Here is a 21,180-nt window from a genome sequence, read left to right as displayed (position 1 = left end):
ATTTATACTTTAATGGCATTAACTTCCTGAGAAATATTAAACTTCTTTTAATTCTAAATTTTCCTTAAAAATCTCTTTTTTGAAAATTAGTCTCCTAATTATTTATTTTGAACATCTCCTCATATGATGAGTTTAATGCTATTAAAAGATAAGTTTCAATTATTTGAACTTTTTAAACCTAAACAGAAATAGAAATGAATCAAGTTTTATTTAAACATATAAAGTTTGTTTTACCATGTCATTTATTTGGCCTTGGTGTCCAGAAAACTCTCTGACAATCTTCCTAGTTTCTATGTCGAAAACACTAATGGAGAAGTCGTCCAAGGCGAGTCCCAGAATGCCACTAGCAAGATAAATGCAACAGTTTTAATGAACAAACAAAAAAAACACCCTTGAACTAAAATCTCACAGTCATTTAAATTTTGTTAATCAAGTATACCTTTGGGGGAAATTAAGCAAAATGCTGTTCTTTTCTATGAAAAGTCTGGTTTTTCCCACTTGGTAAAATTACCTATAGTTGACCACTTTACATGAGGGTTAGGGTGCCACCCCTCTGCAGACAAAAATCTGCATATAACTTTACAGCTGGGGGACTTCCCTGGTGGCACAGTAGTTATGAATCCGCCTGCCAATGCAGGGGACATGGGTTCGATCCCTGGTCTGGAAAGATCCCACATGCCACGGAGCAACTAAGCCCGTGCACCACAACTACTGAGCCTGCACTCTAGAGCCCGCAAGCCACAACTACTGATGCCCACGTGTCTAGAGCCCATGTTCCGCAACAAAAGAAGCCACCGCAATGAGAAGCCCACGCACTGCAACGAAGAGTAGCCCCAGCTCGCCACAACTAGAAAAAGCCTGTGTGCAGCAACGAAGACCCAATGCAGCCAAAAATAAATTTTTTAAAAAAAGATGATATTAACTTTACAGTTGGCCCTCCATGTCCATGGTTCTACATCTGTGGACTCAACCAACCGTGGATCATGTAGTGCTACAGTGAGTATTTAGTGAAAGAAAGTGGTGTGTAAGTGCACCTGCACAGTTCAAACCTGTGTTGTTCAAAGGTCTACTGTACTTAAATTAAGAACTAAAAACATCAAGAAGAAAGTCCATTATCATTAAAAGAAAAACTTTACCTGTCTCTATGTAGCAGCATCATATTTGGAGATGAATCAAGGCTCACAGAATGAATTAAAACTTTGTTTTTAAAGTTCCAGAACTTGAGTACTCCTTCACTACCAGTTGTAATTGTCAACTGGTTTAATCCATCCACTGCAACACCTCTAACAGATCCTTTATGGGCTTTAAAGCATATGTTAAAAGAAAAAAGAAATAAGAATTGCAACTGACTCTCTGAACACTACACAAAGAGTGATTCCTTTATTTAAATATCTAAGTTCCCACTATTTAATGCCCCTAAAATCTTTAAATTAATATGCATTTTAGGGAACAGAGAGATTATTATACCACTTGAGTGATAACAAAATCCATCAGGTTGATGCCATGAAGGTTTCAAAAAATAGTTAAGATTTTCTGCTTAATGCAAGGAGAAGAAAAGAAAGAACCTTTAATTTCTATAATATCCACTTTCCCCTAATACAACTATGACTTCATTCTCTTTATTTCAACATGGTGTTTCAAATAGATATAATGGCAGTATCTGCCACAGACAGCTGATGATAACCCATATACAACTTTAGCAAAATGACTGGCACTCAAGAATTTAATAAATGCCAGCGACAGTTATTAGCCTTTATCTATATTACTTTTTTAAAAAATAAGAAAAAGAAAAAAAAATTCAATACCTTGATCCTTGCCAAAACTTCCTCGGTGTATACCCGACTGCATGTTATATACATCTACAGTTCCTGATGAGAGACCAATCACAGCAAAGTTTCCACAAGAAGTTATATCCACTGCCTTAAGGGGAAAAAAATTAACACAAATGACACAGAAAATAGCTAACATTTTTATTGTACTTTATGGTTTCCAAAGTATTTTTTTTAATCTACTAATTATCTCATTTTTAAAAAAAGAATGATAAATGAATTGCTTCGTTAATTTTCTTAAACATAATGTAATTATATTTGGGTGTATTAGAAATATCTGTTTGATTCTATCTCCATTCTCTAAGAAGTATGGAGAAATCCATACTTCCAAGACAGCAAAACATAACCAAAGTTAACTCAATTGAAATTTACTCAGGAGAATGGTATATCAACTGGTCTTCAATTTTTAATTTATTCACAACAGTACTAAAGTCAAAGCATTCCATTGCCTAATTTCTCATTACCTTACTTTTGTAATTGGTTTTATAGTGGATATAAAACTGAAACCATATCAGTTGGGACGTCCAATGAAAAAGCCCAAAATATTTTAATTATAACATATTAGGAAGGAAATACATGAGATACTGCATGGAAAACATTTACTTTATAAGCAGTTTCTGTAAAATAAACTCATATTTTAATACTTAAAGTAGCAATATTATATTAAAAAGATGTCTTTTTTTTTGTTAAAAACATGAGACTGGCTATGTGGTGGGTCATGCCCAGAGAAATGCTTCATTGCCACTGTGCATCAGTCAGATGTCACCCACCCAAGAGTTAATTCAAAAGACTGTTGAATTTATGCCTAAAGAAACAGATGACTTCTAAGACCTAAAAGAAAATATTCAACAGAGGATATTTAACTGTGCAAAGCAGCATAAGAATGATACACCACTGAGTCAAGATATATTTACACAGCATCCACAGAAGTATGCTCCACTTACATCTATATTTTTCTAGACAATTATAGCTTATTAGTTAAAAAAAGTTTTAGACAGGAAATTATGGACTAACTTTATAAAGCATTCTATCTTCCCAAATAGAACACTAACATAATTTTACCTATTTTGAACAACTCATAAATGTTTATGCTATATTATATATTTATGCTCTCAGGAACTAGTAAAGATACTAGGCTATAACCTACAAGTAATGGCCCCTGATGGCCCTGCTATACAGTAGTCCCCCTTATCTGCAGGGAATATGTTCCAAGACCCCCAGTGGATGCCTGAAACAGTGGATAGCACCAAACCCTATATATACTACGTTTTTTCCTGTACTAATGGGCAGGTAGTGTATAGAGCATGGACACATTAGATAAAAAGATGATTCATGACAGAGGGGGACAGTGCTACTCAGATGGCATGCAATTTAAAACTTATAAATTGTGTATTTCTGGAATTTTCTATTTAATATTTTCAGATCAAAGTTGACTGCAGATAACTGAAACCATGGAAAGTGAAACCATGGATAAGGGGGGACTGCTGTACTTTCTGGAACTTGCATTTATTTTAATAGGATTTATTGTTGTTAATGGGACTGCTTCTGGAAGTCTCCTTTTATTTATTTATTTATTTATTCATTCTAACCTATTGTTGAAGACAGCACAAGCAAAGCAAAAATGAATAAGCTAAGAAGGTTACCTTTGATTGACAAACTGTACCCTAGTACATGGGTTCTCTGATAAATACTTACTGGTTTACTACTTATTGACTACTGGCTTTGTTCCAGATAGCTGACTCCAACCCAGCACCAGATAAGTATCATTGTGTGCATGTATGTGTGTATACACACACACACACACACACACACACACACACACACAATGTTCTACGAGTGATCATTATAGGCTATGAGTTAAGAACATAGGTTCTAGAAGGAGTGGTCCTAGGTTCAAATCCCAGCTCTTCCATTTACTAGTTTTACTGATCTCAGGCATATTACTCATTATAGTAAGCCTCAGCCTCAGTTTTATTGCCTATAAAAAGAGGCTAACAATACTCCATATCATCGGACTGTTGTGAAAATAATATAAAATAATATTGATATGTGCTAGGCAGAGAGCCTAGAACAAAGTAAGCACACAAAAAATGTTAGCTGTAATTATTATTACCACTACTATTACAATAGCTACTCAAAACTTTGCAGGTAAACTTAAGAAGTTTTAGACTCTCTATGGCTTAGAGATAAAAGCTTAAGAGTGGATTTTTATACTATGGAGAACAGAGCATACATACTGACAAAAAAAATTTGTACAAAATAGGATCAAATGTGGTTATACTTTAAATATGCATTTTCAAAAGCAGAGGCATCTAACAAACTAATAGAGCTAATAGATAAGTTCAGCAAGGTTGTAAGATACAAGATCAATGTGCAAAAATCAATTATATTTCCATACATTAGCAGTGAACAATCTGAAATGAAATTAAGGAAAGAATTCTATTTATAACAGTATTGAAAAGAATACAATTCTAGGAAAAATTACCCAAAGAAATATGAGGTTTGTATACTGACAACTACAAAACACTGCTAAAAGAAATTAAAAATCTAATTAAATGGAAAGACATCCCATGTTTATGGATCAGAAGTAATATTACGATGGTTAACACTCCTCAAACTGAGGTGTGGAATCAACAAGATCCCTATCTAAATCCTAACTGCCTTCTTTGCAAAAATTGACAAGCTGATCCTAAAATTCATATGGAAATGCAATAGACCAGAATAGCGAAAGCAATCTTGAAAAAAGAACTTGGAAGATTCAATCATCCTGATTTTAAAAAACTTACTAGAAAGGTACCATAATCAAGACAGTGTGGTACTGGCATAAAAATAGACATATAGAACAATTAAAGAAAACTGAGAATCCAGAAAAAAACCCTCACATTCATGTCAAACAATTTTTGGCAAGGGTACCCAGGCCATTCAATGGGGAAAGAACAGTGTTTTGGGCAAATGATGAACTTGGATGCCTACACGACATGATACACAAAAATTAACTCAAAAAGGATTACATATCTAAATTTAAGAGCTAACATTATGAAACTCTCAGATGTAATCACATGAGTAAATTTTTCATGGCCTTGAGTTAGGCAATATTTTTCAAAAAACCACAAGCAAAAAAAAAAAAAAAAAGGTTGGACTTCAAAATTAAAACCCTTTACGCTGAAATGACACCAACATGAAAAGGAAATGACAACCCACAGAATGGGAGAAAATATTTGCAAATGACATATGTGAGAAGGGACCTGTATCCAGAATATATAAAGAGCTATTTCAACTCAAGAGGAAAAAGATAAATAACCCCATTAAACAATGGCAAAGAATTTGAATAGACATTTCTCCAAAGACGTAGAAATGGCCAATAAACACATGAAAAGATGCTCAACATTGTTAAGTCATTGGGGAAATGCAAATCAGAAACCACAGTGATATACTACTTCATACACACTAGGACAGCAATAATCAAAAGAACAGATAAGCACAAGTGTTGGCTAGAACATACAGAAATTGGAACCCTTATACATTGCTGGTGGGAATATAAACTTGTGCAGCCACTCTGGAAAACAGGTTGGCAGTTCCTCAAAAACGTTAGAGTTACATTACGACCTAACAATTCCACTCCTAGATATAAATACAGAGAAACAAAAACATATGTCCACACAAAAACTTGTGCACTGATGTCCACAGAAGCATTATTTATAATAGTCAAAAACTAGAAACAACACAAATGTCCATCAACTATCAATGGCTAAACAAAATTTCAAAAGTTGAAAATGAAATATTATTCAGAAATAAAAGGAATAAAGTATTGATACATGCTACAACATGGATGAACCTTAAAAACATTAACCTTAAAAATGCTAACTGAAAGAAGCCAGTCACAGAGATCATATATTGTATGATTCTATCTGTGTGAAATGGCCAGAATAGGCAAATCTATAGATAGAAAGTAGGTTGTGGTTGCCTAGGTTGGGGAGATGGCGAAGGGGAAAAGTGAGAGGATGGGGCTTACTGCTAGTGGGTACATGGTTTCTTTCTGAGGTGATTAGAATGCTCTAAAATTAGATGGATTAGATTTTGGTGATAACTGCACAACTCTATGAATACACTAAAACCCATTAAATTGTACACTTTAAATGACTGAATTTTATGGTATGTGAATTATATATCGGTAAAACTTTTTTTGAAAAAGCAGAGGCAACAATTCTGCAAACCAAATTTGACATCATTTCTTTACACCTTAAAACCTGAACCCAACAGAAGACTTACATTATTATCAAAAGAAAACAAAATAAAATTTTAATAGAGGAGTAAAAAGTTATAAGTTAACAGTGGCATTTAAAAACCATATTTAAAAAAGGCTTAGACAGTACTCAATCAGACAAATATAAGAAATGAAGGATTTAAATAACTTCTACATCTTTAACTCATTAAAGATTTAGCTGAAAAAAAAAAAAAAAAAGATTTAGCTGAATCTTACTCCTACATTGAAAGAAAGAAAAGGAAGGAAGAAACCTTAAGATTCACATTCATTGAATATAGTACTATATACTCAACATAATTCAGGTATGAAAGTATATTGATAAATGCTGAAATCCCCCTCAAAAGTGTATCCTGAGTAATCCTATATTAATCAGAAAATTAAAATAACCAATATACAACATCTAATTAAGCAAAACTTAACTTAAAATAATTCTCTCCAAGCTGGAAAAGTTAACACTATTAGGGAAAAATTTCAAAATGTTAAACTATGTTCTTTGTTCTTTCAATGAATATTATCATTAATAAACTTGAGTATAATAAGATAACCACAAGACAGTTTTACAGGAGAAAATGTCCTTAAAAACAAGTTCACTTACTGTTGCAGTTATGTCATCTTTCTTCAGCTCTTTTGGCTTGAGAAAGTAAGCACCTATTGTAGATCTTTGATAGTTCCAGGTTGAGCAAGATAGCTTACCTTGATGGCAAGCAATGATACCATCCCAGTCACTTTCACGAGCTTCCTCTAAAACATAATTAAAATCATAAATCAAATTGCTTTTCATTCCCTCACTCATTCATTCACGTATTTTATTTATTAAGCATTTAATATTCTATGTTGTAATTAGGCACTAGGGACAGGATGGTAAACAGGTAATTCCTGAGAGCAATGAGCTTCCAATCTAACAAGAGATTCTGATTAGAAGAAATTACAATAAAGTAAGATGGTGTCTTGTAAGAGCACTCAGGAAGAGTTTACTAAGAGATCTGGGGAGAATAATAAATGGCTCCTTGAAAGAAGTAAAACAAGTAGAAATTAATCGGGGTGGGGGGGTGCTAGAGCAGAGAGGGGTTGAGACACACACACAGGCCCAAGAGTAACTTGTACAAATTAAGCACAGCAAGTAAGTGAAGTATTTTCTTGAGTGGGGTGGGAGGAGGACAAGGCCACTAGGTCACATTACCAAGGGTCTTGAAAGCCATGTGAAGGAGAGGAGGTTGCACCCAAAAGTTGATAAGGAGCAATGAAAGATTTTTAAGTATATGAATGACATGATTCAGATCTTTTAGAAAGACCACTCAGGCTCTAAGATAGAAAATAAACAGGAGGGGGGTTAAAGTTAAAAAAAAAAAAATTACCAGTCATCAGGTTGTTATAAATAACCTTGAAATGGAAATGGTGCCTATACAATTATTTCTATGATAGTTTTCGCTCAACAATCTTATCACCTATCTACATTTTTCTTAAAATCACTTCTTCAAATGATGCCCTGCTCAAATGACACAGTATACTAAGACCTCGGTGTGTTCAGATCTTTATTAAATTAGCCAGAGCTCTATGTTCTCAGTTCTCACCTTTTTACATTAGTGACTTTCTCATACCAGGCATATAACAGAATAAATAGAAGAGCTACAAAATGAAATAGCAAATATTGTTTATTAATAGCTTACAGAGAACAAAGCCTAAAATTATTAGATAACAAGTTCAAATTATAAATAACTCATTCTCAGTCTTCACACAAGACTAGCATGCACTTGGGATGCATCCTGGATTCTTATTAATATTTGCTGAAACATTTATTAAAATGGGAGAAATAAAGAAATATATTTGAGTTACCCTCTGGATGCTTATTAATATTTGTAAAAACATTTACTAAAATGGAGGAAATAAAGAAATACATAGGAGGAAATAAATGACAGAGCAGAACTCGAAACACAGTATGAAGTTTCTTACCAGCTGCAAACTTTGTGATGGGTGGAAGTCTCACTGACATGGCATTCTGAAGTCCTTTACGTTTGACTCTCTTTTTATTTATTAATCCTGGGGTTAGGGGAGAAGGGAATATAGTTATGAATCCTTCTTAATGAAAAATGTATATAAAAAAAGCTATTCATTGTCATATAACTATAAACTTCAAGATATTCCCATTTAAGTCAGGTGCAAAATAAAGATGATGCTATTGCCACTATTATCAGTAGTATTAACAATGACAGAAATATAAATGAACAGACTGCAGTCACAATATTAGCAAAAAAATAAATATTAGCAAATTATATTAAAGTATATAAAACACCACTGAATAATCTTAAATATGTAGGACCAATAGGAGGAAAACTAAAAAAACTTCACTGAGGAACATTAAAGACAACTTGAATGAGGATATATCATATTCCTAGATGTGACGATTCTTAAAAATATCAAATCTTTCCAATTTGATTCTAAGAAGAATTATTTTGGATATTGATTTAAAAACGATCCTGAAATTCATCTGGCAGTATATACATGCATGAATAGCCAGGATATTAGCTTGCAAAGAAGAGTAATTATAAATAAAACTGAACATTTTTGTTTAATAAACAAACTCATTCAAATAACAGAAACCATGGGAAGGGATACAGAATAAAAGAGCCCTTTTTGCAAAAAGATGGGATGCTTCTTACTTTGATGCTTTCTCTAAGCTTCCTTCCATCTTTAAAATTTTATAGTCTGCTGATGGCTCAAGTTAGATCATCAGTGTCTTTTTGGTGGTAGCAGTATGTTTTTACCACTTACGATGTTTTTTACCACCTAAGATATCTAACTCTTCAATAACCTTACAGTAGCACCTCAATCACTTCTATAGCAACATCGATCTTAAGTATCTTACTACTACTCTTTCATACACAGGATTTTTATTTCATCTGAAGAAAGAGGAAATTATCAATGAAACCTCCTCTGATTATCTCACAGAATCCTGAAATGATTTTTTGTTTGTGTGACCAACAGGTTTTTCCATCTTGCAAATGACGTACCATGTCCCAAGCTCTTGTTAAATTTTTCATGTATTGTGGAAAATGACTGAAGAGTTCCATCCTGACCTGTTGATATACAGAGAAAATGCCTAATCAAGCTTCACTGAAACAATGGACCATTTAAATCACAGCTCTTATAAAATTAGATTCTACAAAAAGCTTGAAGTTAGTTTGCAGCACTTTTAAAAGGCGAGCTGACTGCAACTACCTAATTTATCATATTCAACTGCACACAGAATTCCATTTAGTAAGAACAAAGGATAAAATGAGGTGCTAATAATTGCCAGTAGATTATTTGTATAGGCAAGGGCCACATTTCTGGAATATGCCCTTTCTGTCTCCGAGGATTAGTAAATAGAATGACACGCCAAATAAAAGTAATATCAGCTACAGTGTTCCCTGAAGTATTCAAAAACAATCACCTCATTTTACCCAGATTTCCAAGTCACTCAAAGGGACATTTGAATCTAAAAATGTGTAAATACCAAATAAATATTAAATACCTAATAAATATTAAACACTCTGCTCTCATTACTTGCTGAAATAAATTAATGCACAAAGCAGAAACTCACTTGCGCTAAGAATTTGTTGTCCGTTTTGTCCATAATATCTTATTTTGGTAAGAGGAGCACTATGTCCCATTCTGAATCTCAAAAGCCGGCCTTCACCTGTGGGACCATCAAATATCCATATCTGCCAAGAAACAAAAAAGTGAGGTTCCTCCACAATGTTTTAAGTGATCTGCAAGCAGTCAAATCATCTCCTATACAAATGGGGCACTGGGTAGTGTGTGCAGACCACTGACCCTGGAGTGGGGGCTGGGTAAAAGCTAAGCTGTAACTCTCTCACTTCGCTAAAATCATGTAACCTGCTATGCGTTCTATTTCATCTGTATCAATATCTTATCCCATATTCCCTTCATCTGCTAGGTTCCAGGCTGATACAGTACAGCAGGCTTATAATAACCCAAAGGGTAGGACACATGAGCCAAGAAAGATAATAAGAATCATAGTACCCTGAGAGCATTGTCAGCACCATTTGTGACAAGAAGTGGCTCTCTATGGAGAAATGTCAGTCCGGCAATTGCTGTAGAATGCGCATTTCTCATTTGATTGATTAACTTTTTGTCTTCTAGATCCCAGAGTCCAATATGGCCACATGGGCTTCCAGCTGCCATTACTGGATGACCATCTGTTGTTAAAATAGAATACATAAAGAAAAACATGCAACATAAAACAATTAAACTTAAGAATTTCTCTCTCTATCCTTTTAATCCATAAATATAAAGTTAAAAAAAGGACTATACACCAATAATCTATCAATATTTCTTTGGCTCTTTTTTTTTTTTAATTTTTTAATTTATTATTTATTTATTATATTTATTTTTGGCTGTGTTGGGTCTTCGTTTCTGTGTGAGGGCTTTCTCCAGTTGCGGCGAGTGGGGGCCACTCTTCATCGCGGTGCACGGGCCTCTCACTATCGCGGCCTCTCTTGTTGCGGAGCACAGGCTCCAGACGCTCAGGCTCAGTAGTTGTGGCTCACGGGCCCAGTTGCTCCGCGGCATGTGGGATCTTCCCAGACCAGGGCTCGAACCCGTGTCCCCTGCATTGGCAGGCAGACTCTCAACCACTGCGCCACCAGGGAAGCCCTGGCTCTTTATATTCCAGTATTTCATTCATTTCTATTAGATTAAATTATAAGAAAATATTAAGAAAATTTCTATGAGCTTCAAACTAATGCATTTTAAGTGTTCTTAATTTTCATCAGTAAACAAATTAAAGACTTCCCTGGTGGCGCAGTGGTATACCTGCCAATGCAGGGGACACAGGTTTGAGCCCTGGTCTGGGAAGATCCCACATGCCGCACAGCAACTAAGTCCATGCACCACAACTACTGAGCCCATGAGCCTAGAGCCCGTGCTCAGCAATAAGAGAAGCCACCGCAATGAGAAGCCCTCGCACCCATTCGCCGCAACCAGAGAAAGCCCCTGCACAACAATGAAGACCCACCGCAGCCAAAAATAAATTAAAAAAAAAAAAAAGTTAAGAGTTACCTGTGCGAAATGAAATTGAAGTAATAGGTCCCCAGTCTTGACGGAACTTCATTAATGTTTCATCAAACTTAATGTTGTGAATGATAATCTGACCCGATATAAGACCAACAGCAACAACATCCACAGCTGGTGCCTGAAAATTAAATTACTCAACTTTTTATTTTCTTAATCAAATAGCTTTAATAATACTGATGATTACATCATTACTTACGTGTTATCAAAAGAAATAGTGGAATATCTAATCTAATAGTCTATGATTATAATCTTCATTTTATAAATGGTCTTATATACAGACTCCATAAATTTCTTTATTTTAGCACACAAGATCAATGTCCAATACCATTACAAAATGGAATCAGGCTAAACATGTTATTAATTTGCCATCAAGTAACTATTGCGCGTTGAGACCCTGTGTAGAAGCTGGGTATACTAAAACAAGTATGATGTCTTGCCCTCAAAGGACCTAATCATCTGATACCTTTGGGGTCTTCTGGGTAGGTAAAAGCAGAGTAAGGCTGATGGTAGTGTGAGAGAATAAAGGAATGTATATAAACTGGGCAGGTATAAGCAACTGATATTTAGAAAGACAAGGGTACATGGCTGTATATGTGCCCAAAATAGATATAAGATTCTCTGCAGACATACAGTCATTCATTCATACATGTCCTATAGACTCATAAAAATAAAAAGCAGTTACTTCTGGAAGAGTCAAGCATTTAATGAATTATTAAGATTTGGGCCCCAATTATCTCAAGCTACAAATCTCAACATCCTGACAAATTTCTCTGAATGACCTACAATCTCCCTTGCTTCACTGAAAAACTCATCTCCACTCTTTACAAGGCACTGGACTACATGCTTAGAAAATGATTGGTAAACATGGTTCCATAGCAACCACAGATTTAGAGCCTAATTCCAGGCAAAAAGGTTTCCACAAACGTTTATCGACAAAGGCGTTGTTTTCAATTACATTTCCAAAACACTATGTTTTTGGGGTAATATTTGTAAAGATATACTAGTCCATATATTATTTTGTCGTAGGTCCAAAAATATGGTTGGCCCCTGAAAATGAAAGATGCTACTATGAGCTTCATTTCTTCTCTGACTTAACAGAAAGATACTAACCTGCTGAAGTGCTGTCACTCCAACTTTCCATCCCGCAAATGTATATAGAAGTTTACTACAACAAGAAAAATAGTTGAAAGCTATTTTTTGGGGGGGAGAAAAACAAAATCAACTGCATATTAAACAATGAAATAATAACAGGTAATATTTATTAAGTTCTTACTCTGCCCCACACTATTCTAAGTACATATATTAACATTTAATACTCAAAACAATTCCATGAGGTAGATATGGCCATTTTCCAGATAAAGAAACTAAGAAACTTAATTATGTGAAAAAATCAAGCTAAGATCCCATGGCTAAAATTGACAGAGCCCAGAGAGACCAATTCCAGATCCTAAGCTGCTAAGAACTACTCTATTATGCAACATCTTTAAGAAATTAAATAGAGAGAAAAAGAATACGAGTAACCATGTTATATGACAGATACAATTTAAAATAAAATCTTAGAATATTGGCAGATCTCATTTTCCACTGAAACATGTTCCTAGAAACATATCACAAAAGGGAATATATTATAATTACAATACTCCTGTATGTTACATGACTGTTATACGACAATAGTGACGCTGCTCTAAATTTCAGAATCAAGCCATAAATGATAAAGAATCCACAGAGCAGAGATATACGAAATTGTTATAATGACAAAATATTTAAGCATATGTTAAATTTTTTAAGCGGGCATAGATTAGATCACTCAGTGATTATCCAAGGGATACTTAATGTACAATAAAGAGTATAAACATCACATAAAGAACCTAAAGAGATAACCTTAGGGCACAGAATATTTCAGTCATTATCCCTCAGCCTGGTGCAGAGTAGGCAGTCAATGATATTTATTAAACTGAACAGAAACACTGAATTAGAACTAGGATAAACATTAAACCTCTGAAAATCTTATTTCCCTTTTCGAATTTATAAGGGCTTTGGAAAGAACAATTTGGATGGTCAAATATGTTTGTTTGCCCTTTTAATGCTATACAAAGAAAAGTGAGCTGCCACTTTTTTCTCTGGATAAACATTCAAATAACAGGCAGAGGTATTCAAAATAATTTATCTAGCCCCCTAGCTATACCAATAATATTATAGTAGATATCCATCATGTCTGTGGTTGACGATCAATGTACTTTTACCCTGAAAACCATTCCTAAATGCTAGCACTAAATTAGCACTGATTTGCTTTGCCATCTTACCTCTTAGTTTACTGAGAACTAAAAGCTGCCCAGTGACAATCTCACAATTATCTTCTGATCCTGTGTACTAGAGCCTTCTTTACAGCTTTATGAATTCTTTACAGTGACTAAGGCCGTTAGTATATACTTTTCAACGAGGATTTATGAAGCTGCCTACCATTTTCCAAGACCATATCCGAGCTTTCACATATGTGATGCCGAGTAATAACTCCAAAAACAGGTATATTTACTGAAAGCCCTCCAAATAAACATATAAAGGCAAGGAGAATTGAGAGACTTAAGTATGCATCAGGGAGTAGTAGATGAGGATTAGGTAGGAATCACTTATGTTCTAAATATTTTGCTTACTTGGATTTTACATTCCACAACTGGAGGCTTCCTTGTTCACTGCCAAGAAGTATTTTATTCAAGTAGGTACTCGGATGCAAAATTGCAGAAATTTTAAATACTGATTTATCAAAAGACAACTGCAGGTATTCTTCTACGAAAGTAAAAGTTATAAACAATATGTAATTTTTTAATAAAATAGTTTACAATATTTTTCATATACCCATATATTTAGCACTTAAAATCTACCATATCAAAGATTTATGTACTAATATAAATCAAAGACATATGCTAACCTATAAATATTCCGTGAGAAATTAAACAAATGTGATGAGGGTCAACATGCAAATTTAACTTTGACTGTCAAGAATTTTCTAAAAGTTCTAATATCAATACTATTTAAAATTTCACTCACTGCCAAATTGGTTTACAGGAATGAAAACAAGGGTTCAAAAAAAAAACAATGACGCTAGGGATCAGACTTAGTATTTTTATAATTTGATCAAGAGGCAGCAAACGTTCCAAGTGAAGTGCATGCACTGAGCTGAGCTATTCTAGGGAGAGTGAAAGACCAAGTATCTAGAGAGCTTGACTGGCTCCTCAAACATGTAAAAAGTCAGAGGCAAACTTCAGTGAAAGGAGCAGTGCTTCTCACATTTCCACAGGAGAACCTCTAGCAGACGAGAGGAAAAGAACTTATAGCCCTGTGGAGTAGAAAACGGCACAGCCAGTTGTCTCTTGCTGCAAGATCAAAACATTTTTTGAAATGCCACGTATGTTTAAAATTCCTATGTGTGACTCTTCTTTTCTACTTCACAGTTCATCCACGATGAAAACAATTTTTCACTAAATTTCCTAATAAATTTGAGTATCAGAGAAGGTACATTTCTCTTAATCTTTAGTTTCACATACTATCTGGCTGCTACACACTCCCAGGCGTATGTGTACCCCAGTTTAAGGAGAATAGATTAACAGGTGAGAATTACACAAATTTTACTTAAATACTATTTTAAAAGATTCTTGCCTCTGTTTGTAACTAACAGTTTTACTTAAGATCACTACAAACAGCTCCCTGAAGACACTGTGCTGCAGCAACAGCAACAAAAAGCTGGACATAAGGATCAACAGAAAGACAGCCTACTGAACTCTAAGAATCAGGTTCTCTAATTTTATAAAAGGCCTTTTAACATCCATCTGCACAGGTACTACTTTTGGAATTCTGTTCCCTCCATCTGAGCAAAGACAAAACAAACAGTGACTAATCTGAACAAGAACATGGAATGACTCCCAGGAGGGCAATCTCTCTAGGATTTTTTACTAAAAATAAACACACTACATCAAAAAATGAGTTAATCAAGAGGTAACAAAAGCTAAAAATATAACAGATTAAAAAACTTAAAAGCTTTAATTCATGACAGACCCCACAGTCTTTAACATGAAGAAAGCTGGGGATATTCTGGTGATAAGTTCCTAATCTTTGAAGATAACATGTCCTATATACATAGCTCAGTGACACTATTTAAGAATATCACAGTTAAAGGACACTGACTCATACTCTTAGAAAAAGGATGTATATTTTCCTTCAGATTACTGGATCTTCAAGTTTACTATTATACTTTCACTTACTGAAAGTTGAAAATACAAACCAAGTATTACTGAGGTGTGAACATACACCAAAATTCACCCCACACAGAAAATAATATAACATGTCATTAAACTTGGAGAACTGCTATACTAATACTGAACTAGTATTAGTTCAGAAAAACACATTAAACAGGTTATAAACAGTTAGCTCAACTAGCTGACTGAAATTATTGATACTTACCCATTTTTTACTTAGAACCTTTTTCCTTACACGTGTTAAAGATTCTTAAAAATTTTTTTACTGCTTTACTCCTCTGGTATAGAAGTTATGCTGACATAGATACTTAATTTTAGCTACACACATACTACCCCAAGATAAAGCAATAAATTGGTTCTTACCTTCTGAATATATGTGCCAAATAATAAGAATACTGTCAGTATCAACAGAGATAATGTGATCCCCAAAGGGTTGCAAAAGATGGATTTCTGCCTTATGACCCTTAAAGGTATGTACTACCTACAATGTCAAAGTTCAAAAGAATTTCATATTATTATTCATTCATCATGTATTATTATTCATATTAACCAAAAAACATGCTAATCCTGAAGATGCTCATGTTAAGAAATGTGGTCCAACTTTTGATTACCCAAGGTTAGATTAACAAATAGCAAGGAATCAGGCATTTTTACGTGCTCCCCCAGCCAGTCCAATAAGGAAACATGAGCTAGGAACACAGAAATGAGATCTCTGAGGCTCAGCTTCTCAACCAAGCTTAGGAAGCATGCACACAACTGGGTCCCTCACCCCATCCAATCAGCGCAACTTCATGCATCCTAGAAAAGTGGTATGTTCTAGAAGGCTGACCTCTACAGCCATCACCAGCTGGCTTCCACATGAGACAAGGGAGAGAGATATAGGATACTCCTTCCATATAGCTTTCTGTCTTGACATAGACACCCTTACCCTTTACAGTAGCAGCTGCATCCTCAATAACTACAGTCCCTTCCCCCATGGTTTCAGTTCCCACCAGGCTCCAGAAACACTATTTCTTCTCCTTGTCCCTTTGGCCCTAGGGATGGTAACCGCTTCCTGCAGTTGATAGTCTCTGATACCTTTCTTCCCCTACTTTCTATGTTTATCTCCCAGGGAAAACTACAAACTGCAATATTTTGCAAAAAAAAATGGACATTTTTCCTGACTCTCTAAAAATCAAAAAAACTCCCATTAAAGAGCTTTACAGGTAAGTTGCCTTCCTCTGCCATAGGTAGTGATGATGGAAAACACTGGGAACAAACATCATCGGTCCAAGTTAAACTTTGAGAAGCACAGTGATTCTATCACTTGGCTATCTAGGCATCCCCATGGCCACTTTCCCTTTTCATTCTGGACCACTAGAGCCAGGTCGCCTCTCAAGTCAGTTGTTCCAGGACAAACTTAGAAATGAATGAGTAGATTAAGACAAGAAAAGATCCTTCCTTAGTAGAGAAAACAGAGAATCTAGTTTTCTCTATATTGGCAACAAGCACTTGGTTCTTAGAAAATGAGTCATGGGCTGTGTTGTTCATAATGAAAAAGTCAATCCACATAAAGCAGTAGTGCAAATACGAATCTCTTAGGAAAACACTTTCAAAATACTCTTAACTAAATCCTACCCCAACCAAATAAGCAAAGTAGAAAACTACAGAGACGGGACCTGGGTGGACACAGAAATGTTGTACGAGCTGCCCAAATAATTCTAACATTGATCCTTGGCAAAGAAAACTGAACTAAAGCACCAGTTTTAACTAATTTTGAGAATTTGATGAAATCAACTTTCTCTTCCTCCAGAAAAGTGAATATACATTAAAAAAAAAAAAATGTCCAGAGTGTCCCAGATGAAGAAAACAACATTAAAGTTCCCTCCACTACCATGACAATCAACTACTGACTGCAAAAGACAAACAAATTAAAATAGTTCAGTGATACAAACCTCTTTATTACGGGCAAATACAGAGAAAACATTCCCATAAGCAGCAAAGACTAGCCTCCCATCAGCTGCCATACAGCAGATATCCTGTGGAAGGGAGTTACCTAGGAAAAATGAAATATAAGAAGAAAGGATTTTTAAGATCTTGGAACAATTAGAAACCTCAAGTATATGTATAACATTTTTCCTGACTATAATTTAAAAATATGTATGTATAAGAATCAGAGTATAAAATTTAGACTTCAGTGTTATTTTAGACATCTAATAATAACTATCACACTAAAAATATGACATCACCTTGACCTTCCCTAAGAGAATTAGTGTCTGGTATTTGCAGACATAAAAACATAATCCTAAAGAAATGAGAAGAAGCTTTCGAGGTTATTTGGGGAAAAAAAAAATCCTCACTAAATACACAACACTCTGGCATATGGTCATCTAGCCTTCATGTGAATGCCTTCAGGAACATCAAGTTCCTAATAACTGCAGGAAAATTTTAAAAGTAAATCAAAACCTAGAAGTCTAACTCTACCCTTTAGAGTAACCTAATAAAAACTCCATATGATATTCTACATGCTGACCTTTCAAGTGAGTGTGGTTTCCATTCAGTCTTCTCCAAGGTAAATATGCCTATCACCTCTAGCTATTTCTTATGATAGGATTTCTTGATTCCTCTCTCACTACCATGGTCACACTGGCCTTTTCTTTTTATTTCCTATTTTGGGGGCAGGAGGGTTAAAATATAGAGAATTTTTTTAAGTATCTTTCATGCTGATATTCTGCTTTGGGATTTCATTTCCAAAATACTATTTTTATTGGTTTACCATTTGCTTTAGTATGACTTAGCTTTTATGCCCTTCTACTGCCTTCTATAATTTTAAAAATGTAAGTTTATCAGACATGTACACTGGATTCCTTATAGCTCTGTTTCTCTTACAAAGATCATATTTGATGGTGAAACTAGAATCTCTCAGCCCTGACAAGCTCTTTATTCTATTAAAGAGTTTACAAAAAAAAAAAAAAATTCCTTCCATTGGAAAAAAATATCAAAATGCGGAAAAAGGGAAAACTCTTTCTTACAATAGAATGATAGAATCAGAAAATCACTCTGATAATCATCCTACTAATAACTGATCCAGGCAAGAATCATCACTAAATGATAAAACTAGCAGTAGTTGAAACTTTGGAGAGTAAAAGGATACTTACGTGGTCTCAATGTATCTTACCACTTATTTCATTTATTAGTTACAAAGGGTAAAACTTTAAAATGGAGCTGCCTGATAAATGTCACCTTAACCAAATGATCAAAGTATTCACTGCCAGGAATAAGACTAACCAATAGCATGTGCCTCCTGATATGGTTCATTGAGAATTCAGCATCATTTCTGTTATTCTTGCCATACTGCATAACCTGAATCTAATCATAAGGAAGCATCAGAAAAACTCAAATTGAAGAATATTCTAAAAAAGAACTAGCCTATACTCTTCGAAAAATCAATGTTGTAAAACACAAAGAAAGTCTGATGAATTAGCCTAGATTAAATAAGACCAAAGAGACATGACAACTGAAGGCAACCCACAATCCTGTCCTGGACTTTTTGTTGTTGTTGTTGTTATGTAAGTTTACTATAAATACATGCTTGAGTCCTTGTTCTGCAAGTCTTAAATTATGTCAAAATTATAAAAAATTTTAAAAGATATTAAACATGCACAAATTCAGGATAAAGTCTATACTTACTTACTGCAACCAGACTAAGTTTCTGAACCTGTCTTAAAAAAAAAAAAAAGAAATGATTAAATTTTTACTAACAAAAACAACTATAATAATCTAACACTTGAAGATTAAGATCTAACCTCATACATAAATTTGCTATTCTGTCCTTCCTTAAAAAGACACTTACGGACCCTAATTTTCATTATTAGGAAAGCTTATATTTTCTACTATTTCATCAGTGATGGAAGGGTAGGTGTCACATATAGTTTTCTATATGGGTCATGTAGTAAATATTTTAACGCTTTGCATGCTATGTGGTCTTTGTTGCAATTACTCAACTGATAATGTACCATGAAAGCAGCCATATACGACACAAAAACAAATGTGCATGCCTGTATTCCAATAAATTTGACTTATGGATATAGACTACAATTTTCAAAATTTTCATATGCCATGAAATATTATTCTTCTTTGGATTATTTACCAATCATTTAAAAACATCAAAACCATTCATCTCAGAAGCACAGAGCTCAGAGGGGTATAAGGAGAAATTCAAACCCTAGAGATGTGTAAGACTGAAAGAGCCCTTGAAGATGAATTAAATAATCTGTTTCTTAATCAAGAGTAGATGGATGTCTCCATCCCACGTCAAAATATGATTATACTACATCCTACCACTATGCAAATTTTACTTGGAGATTATGCTATATTAGAATAAACACAAACATACACAGAAAAATAAATAAATAAAAACGTCATGGGTCATACAAAAATAAACTGTTGGCAGAACTGGCTTGCAGGCTGCAGTTTGTGGACCCCAATTTATGGTTACTGATCCAGCTATGTAACTTTGAGAAAGCTACTCAGGGGAAGTTGAGGAAAACTAGCTTGCTATCAAATGTGGACTGTCACCTACATCATAATTAATCTCACCCCCTCCAGTTATCCCAATGTTTTTCAGCCTGCATTTCTAACCTAGCTCTTGTCATGAATTACACAATAAAATAGTTTGCAAGTCTTTCTAATTAAGAAGGTGGGGACGCCCGGGACTTTTCTTAATCACATTTACATCTTCAAGAGAACTTCAACAAATATTTACTGAGCAAATACATTGCTATTGAACTGAAATGTTCTCTAATACCTCCCCCTAGACAGACTGCCTCCGAAACTCTTCCCAAGCAGACTTCAAGGGCTAAATCAACACATGGATGTAATGCGGTGGCGAAAGCCCTTGGTAGGTGAGGGAGGAGAGCGGGATTGCCACAGAGTTGGGGGCCGGGGAGGGTGATTCCCGGGAAGCGGGAGAAAGAAGTCACTCACGTCATAGGTGTGGAAGCTTTTCCCCACGCACGTCGTCACATAGAATCGGCGCTTCAGCGCACTGAACCGCACCACGTGTGGAATGTCGTTGCTGAAAAGCCCCAAAGCCCGGAACCCAGCGAAAAGGGCGCTGGCAGTGCGCTCTCCTGCGCCCCGCTCCATTGCTGCCGCGGTACGGTTTCCTCTGGGCTCTAGTCCCGGTGGAAACCGCGCACCCAGGCCCGTCTGCGGGTCTCGTGGCACAATCCTTTGCCGGGTTCCCAAGCGCTTCCGGTCCCCGGTGCCAATCGCGTGAGCGGAGACAGTGCTCAGTGCATTTGAAAAAGAGCTCCCTCCGGAGCTCGAAGGGGAGGCGCGACTTCAGTTCCGCCGTCCACAGTCTTCAGCAGTTTAACGGTGCTCCCAGCTCTCCTGGGCCTGGAAGACAATCGAGTCACTTTTCAGCGGGACCTTAGGGGAGGGGAAAGACTGGGGAAGTAAGCACGAGGGCCAGGAGGGTGAAGGGGAAACCGAAGTCTTAACTCAGATGGAGTCAGGTTAAACGTGTGATTTTGAAAGCGTGTGAAACGATGAGACTGTCAAGAAAATTTGAACACTGAGTGGATATTTGATTATATTAAGACATTATTGTTGTTTAAATATGTGGTAGTAGTATTGTGATTATGTTTTTAAATGTCCTTATCTTTTGGAGATATGTATTTATGGATGAAATTATGTATCTGGGGATTTGTTTTCAAAATAATTGGGAATGAGGTGCATGGTTTAGATGACATAAGATTGGTAATTATTTAATCTG

The 21,180-nt window shown here is 35.4% G+C and overlaps 1 protein-coding gene across 4 annotated transcripts in view; it reads right to left on the bottom strand.

Moving 5' to 3' along the window:
* The window catches only part of WDR36 (WD repeat domain 36), a 39,261-nt gene extending 18,588 nt beyond the window's left edge, over positions 1–20,673 (bottom strand). For 2 of the 4 annotated variants that reach the window (XM_082376001.1, XM_082376002.1), the window contains exons 1-15: positions 20,385–20,671; positions 19,089–19,116; positions 17,354–17,454; positions 15,783–15,900; positions 13,821–13,953; positions 12,280–12,334; positions 11,155–11,287; positions 10,117–10,292; positions 9,674–9,794; positions 9,102–9,167; positions 8,044–8,130; positions 6,689–6,834; positions 1,806–1,920; positions 1,137–1,302; positions 235–343 (exon numbers count right to left, since the gene is read on the bottom strand). In XM_082376001.1, coding sequence (XP_082232127.1) covers positions 235–343; positions 1,137–1,302; positions 1,806–1,920; positions 6,689–6,834; positions 8,044–8,130; positions 9,102–9,167; positions 9,674–9,794; positions 10,117–10,292; positions 11,155–11,287; positions 12,280–12,334; positions 13,821–13,953; positions 15,783–15,900; positions 17,354–17,454; positions 19,089–19,116; positions 20,385–20,546 — 1,716 coding nt within the window. In that variant the 5' untranslated portion in view covers positions 20,547–20,671. Of the gene's footprint in view, positions 1–234; positions 344–1,136; positions 1,303–1,805; positions 1,921–6,688; positions 6,835–8,043; positions 8,131–9,101; positions 9,168–9,673; positions 9,795–10,116; positions 10,293–11,154; positions 11,288–12,279; positions 12,335–13,820; positions 13,954–15,782; positions 15,901–17,353; positions 17,455–19,088; positions 19,117–20,384 lie in introns of all 4 variants that reach the window. The other 2 variants (XM_082376003.1, XM_082376000.1) reach the window with 2 other exon arrangements.
* Between the last annotated feature and the right edge of the window lie 507 nt (positions 20,674–21,180).

This window comes from Balaenoptera borealis (assembly GCF_965194805.1).
Source record: "Balaenoptera borealis genome assembly, chromosome: 2".
In the NCBI taxonomy this organism is placed as follows: Eukaryota; Metazoa; Chordata; class Mammalia; order Artiodactyla; family Balaenopteridae; genus Balaenoptera; species Balaenoptera borealis.
Note: the sequence above shows the minus strand (reverse complement) of the source record. Positions and strands in the feature narration are given on the sequence as shown.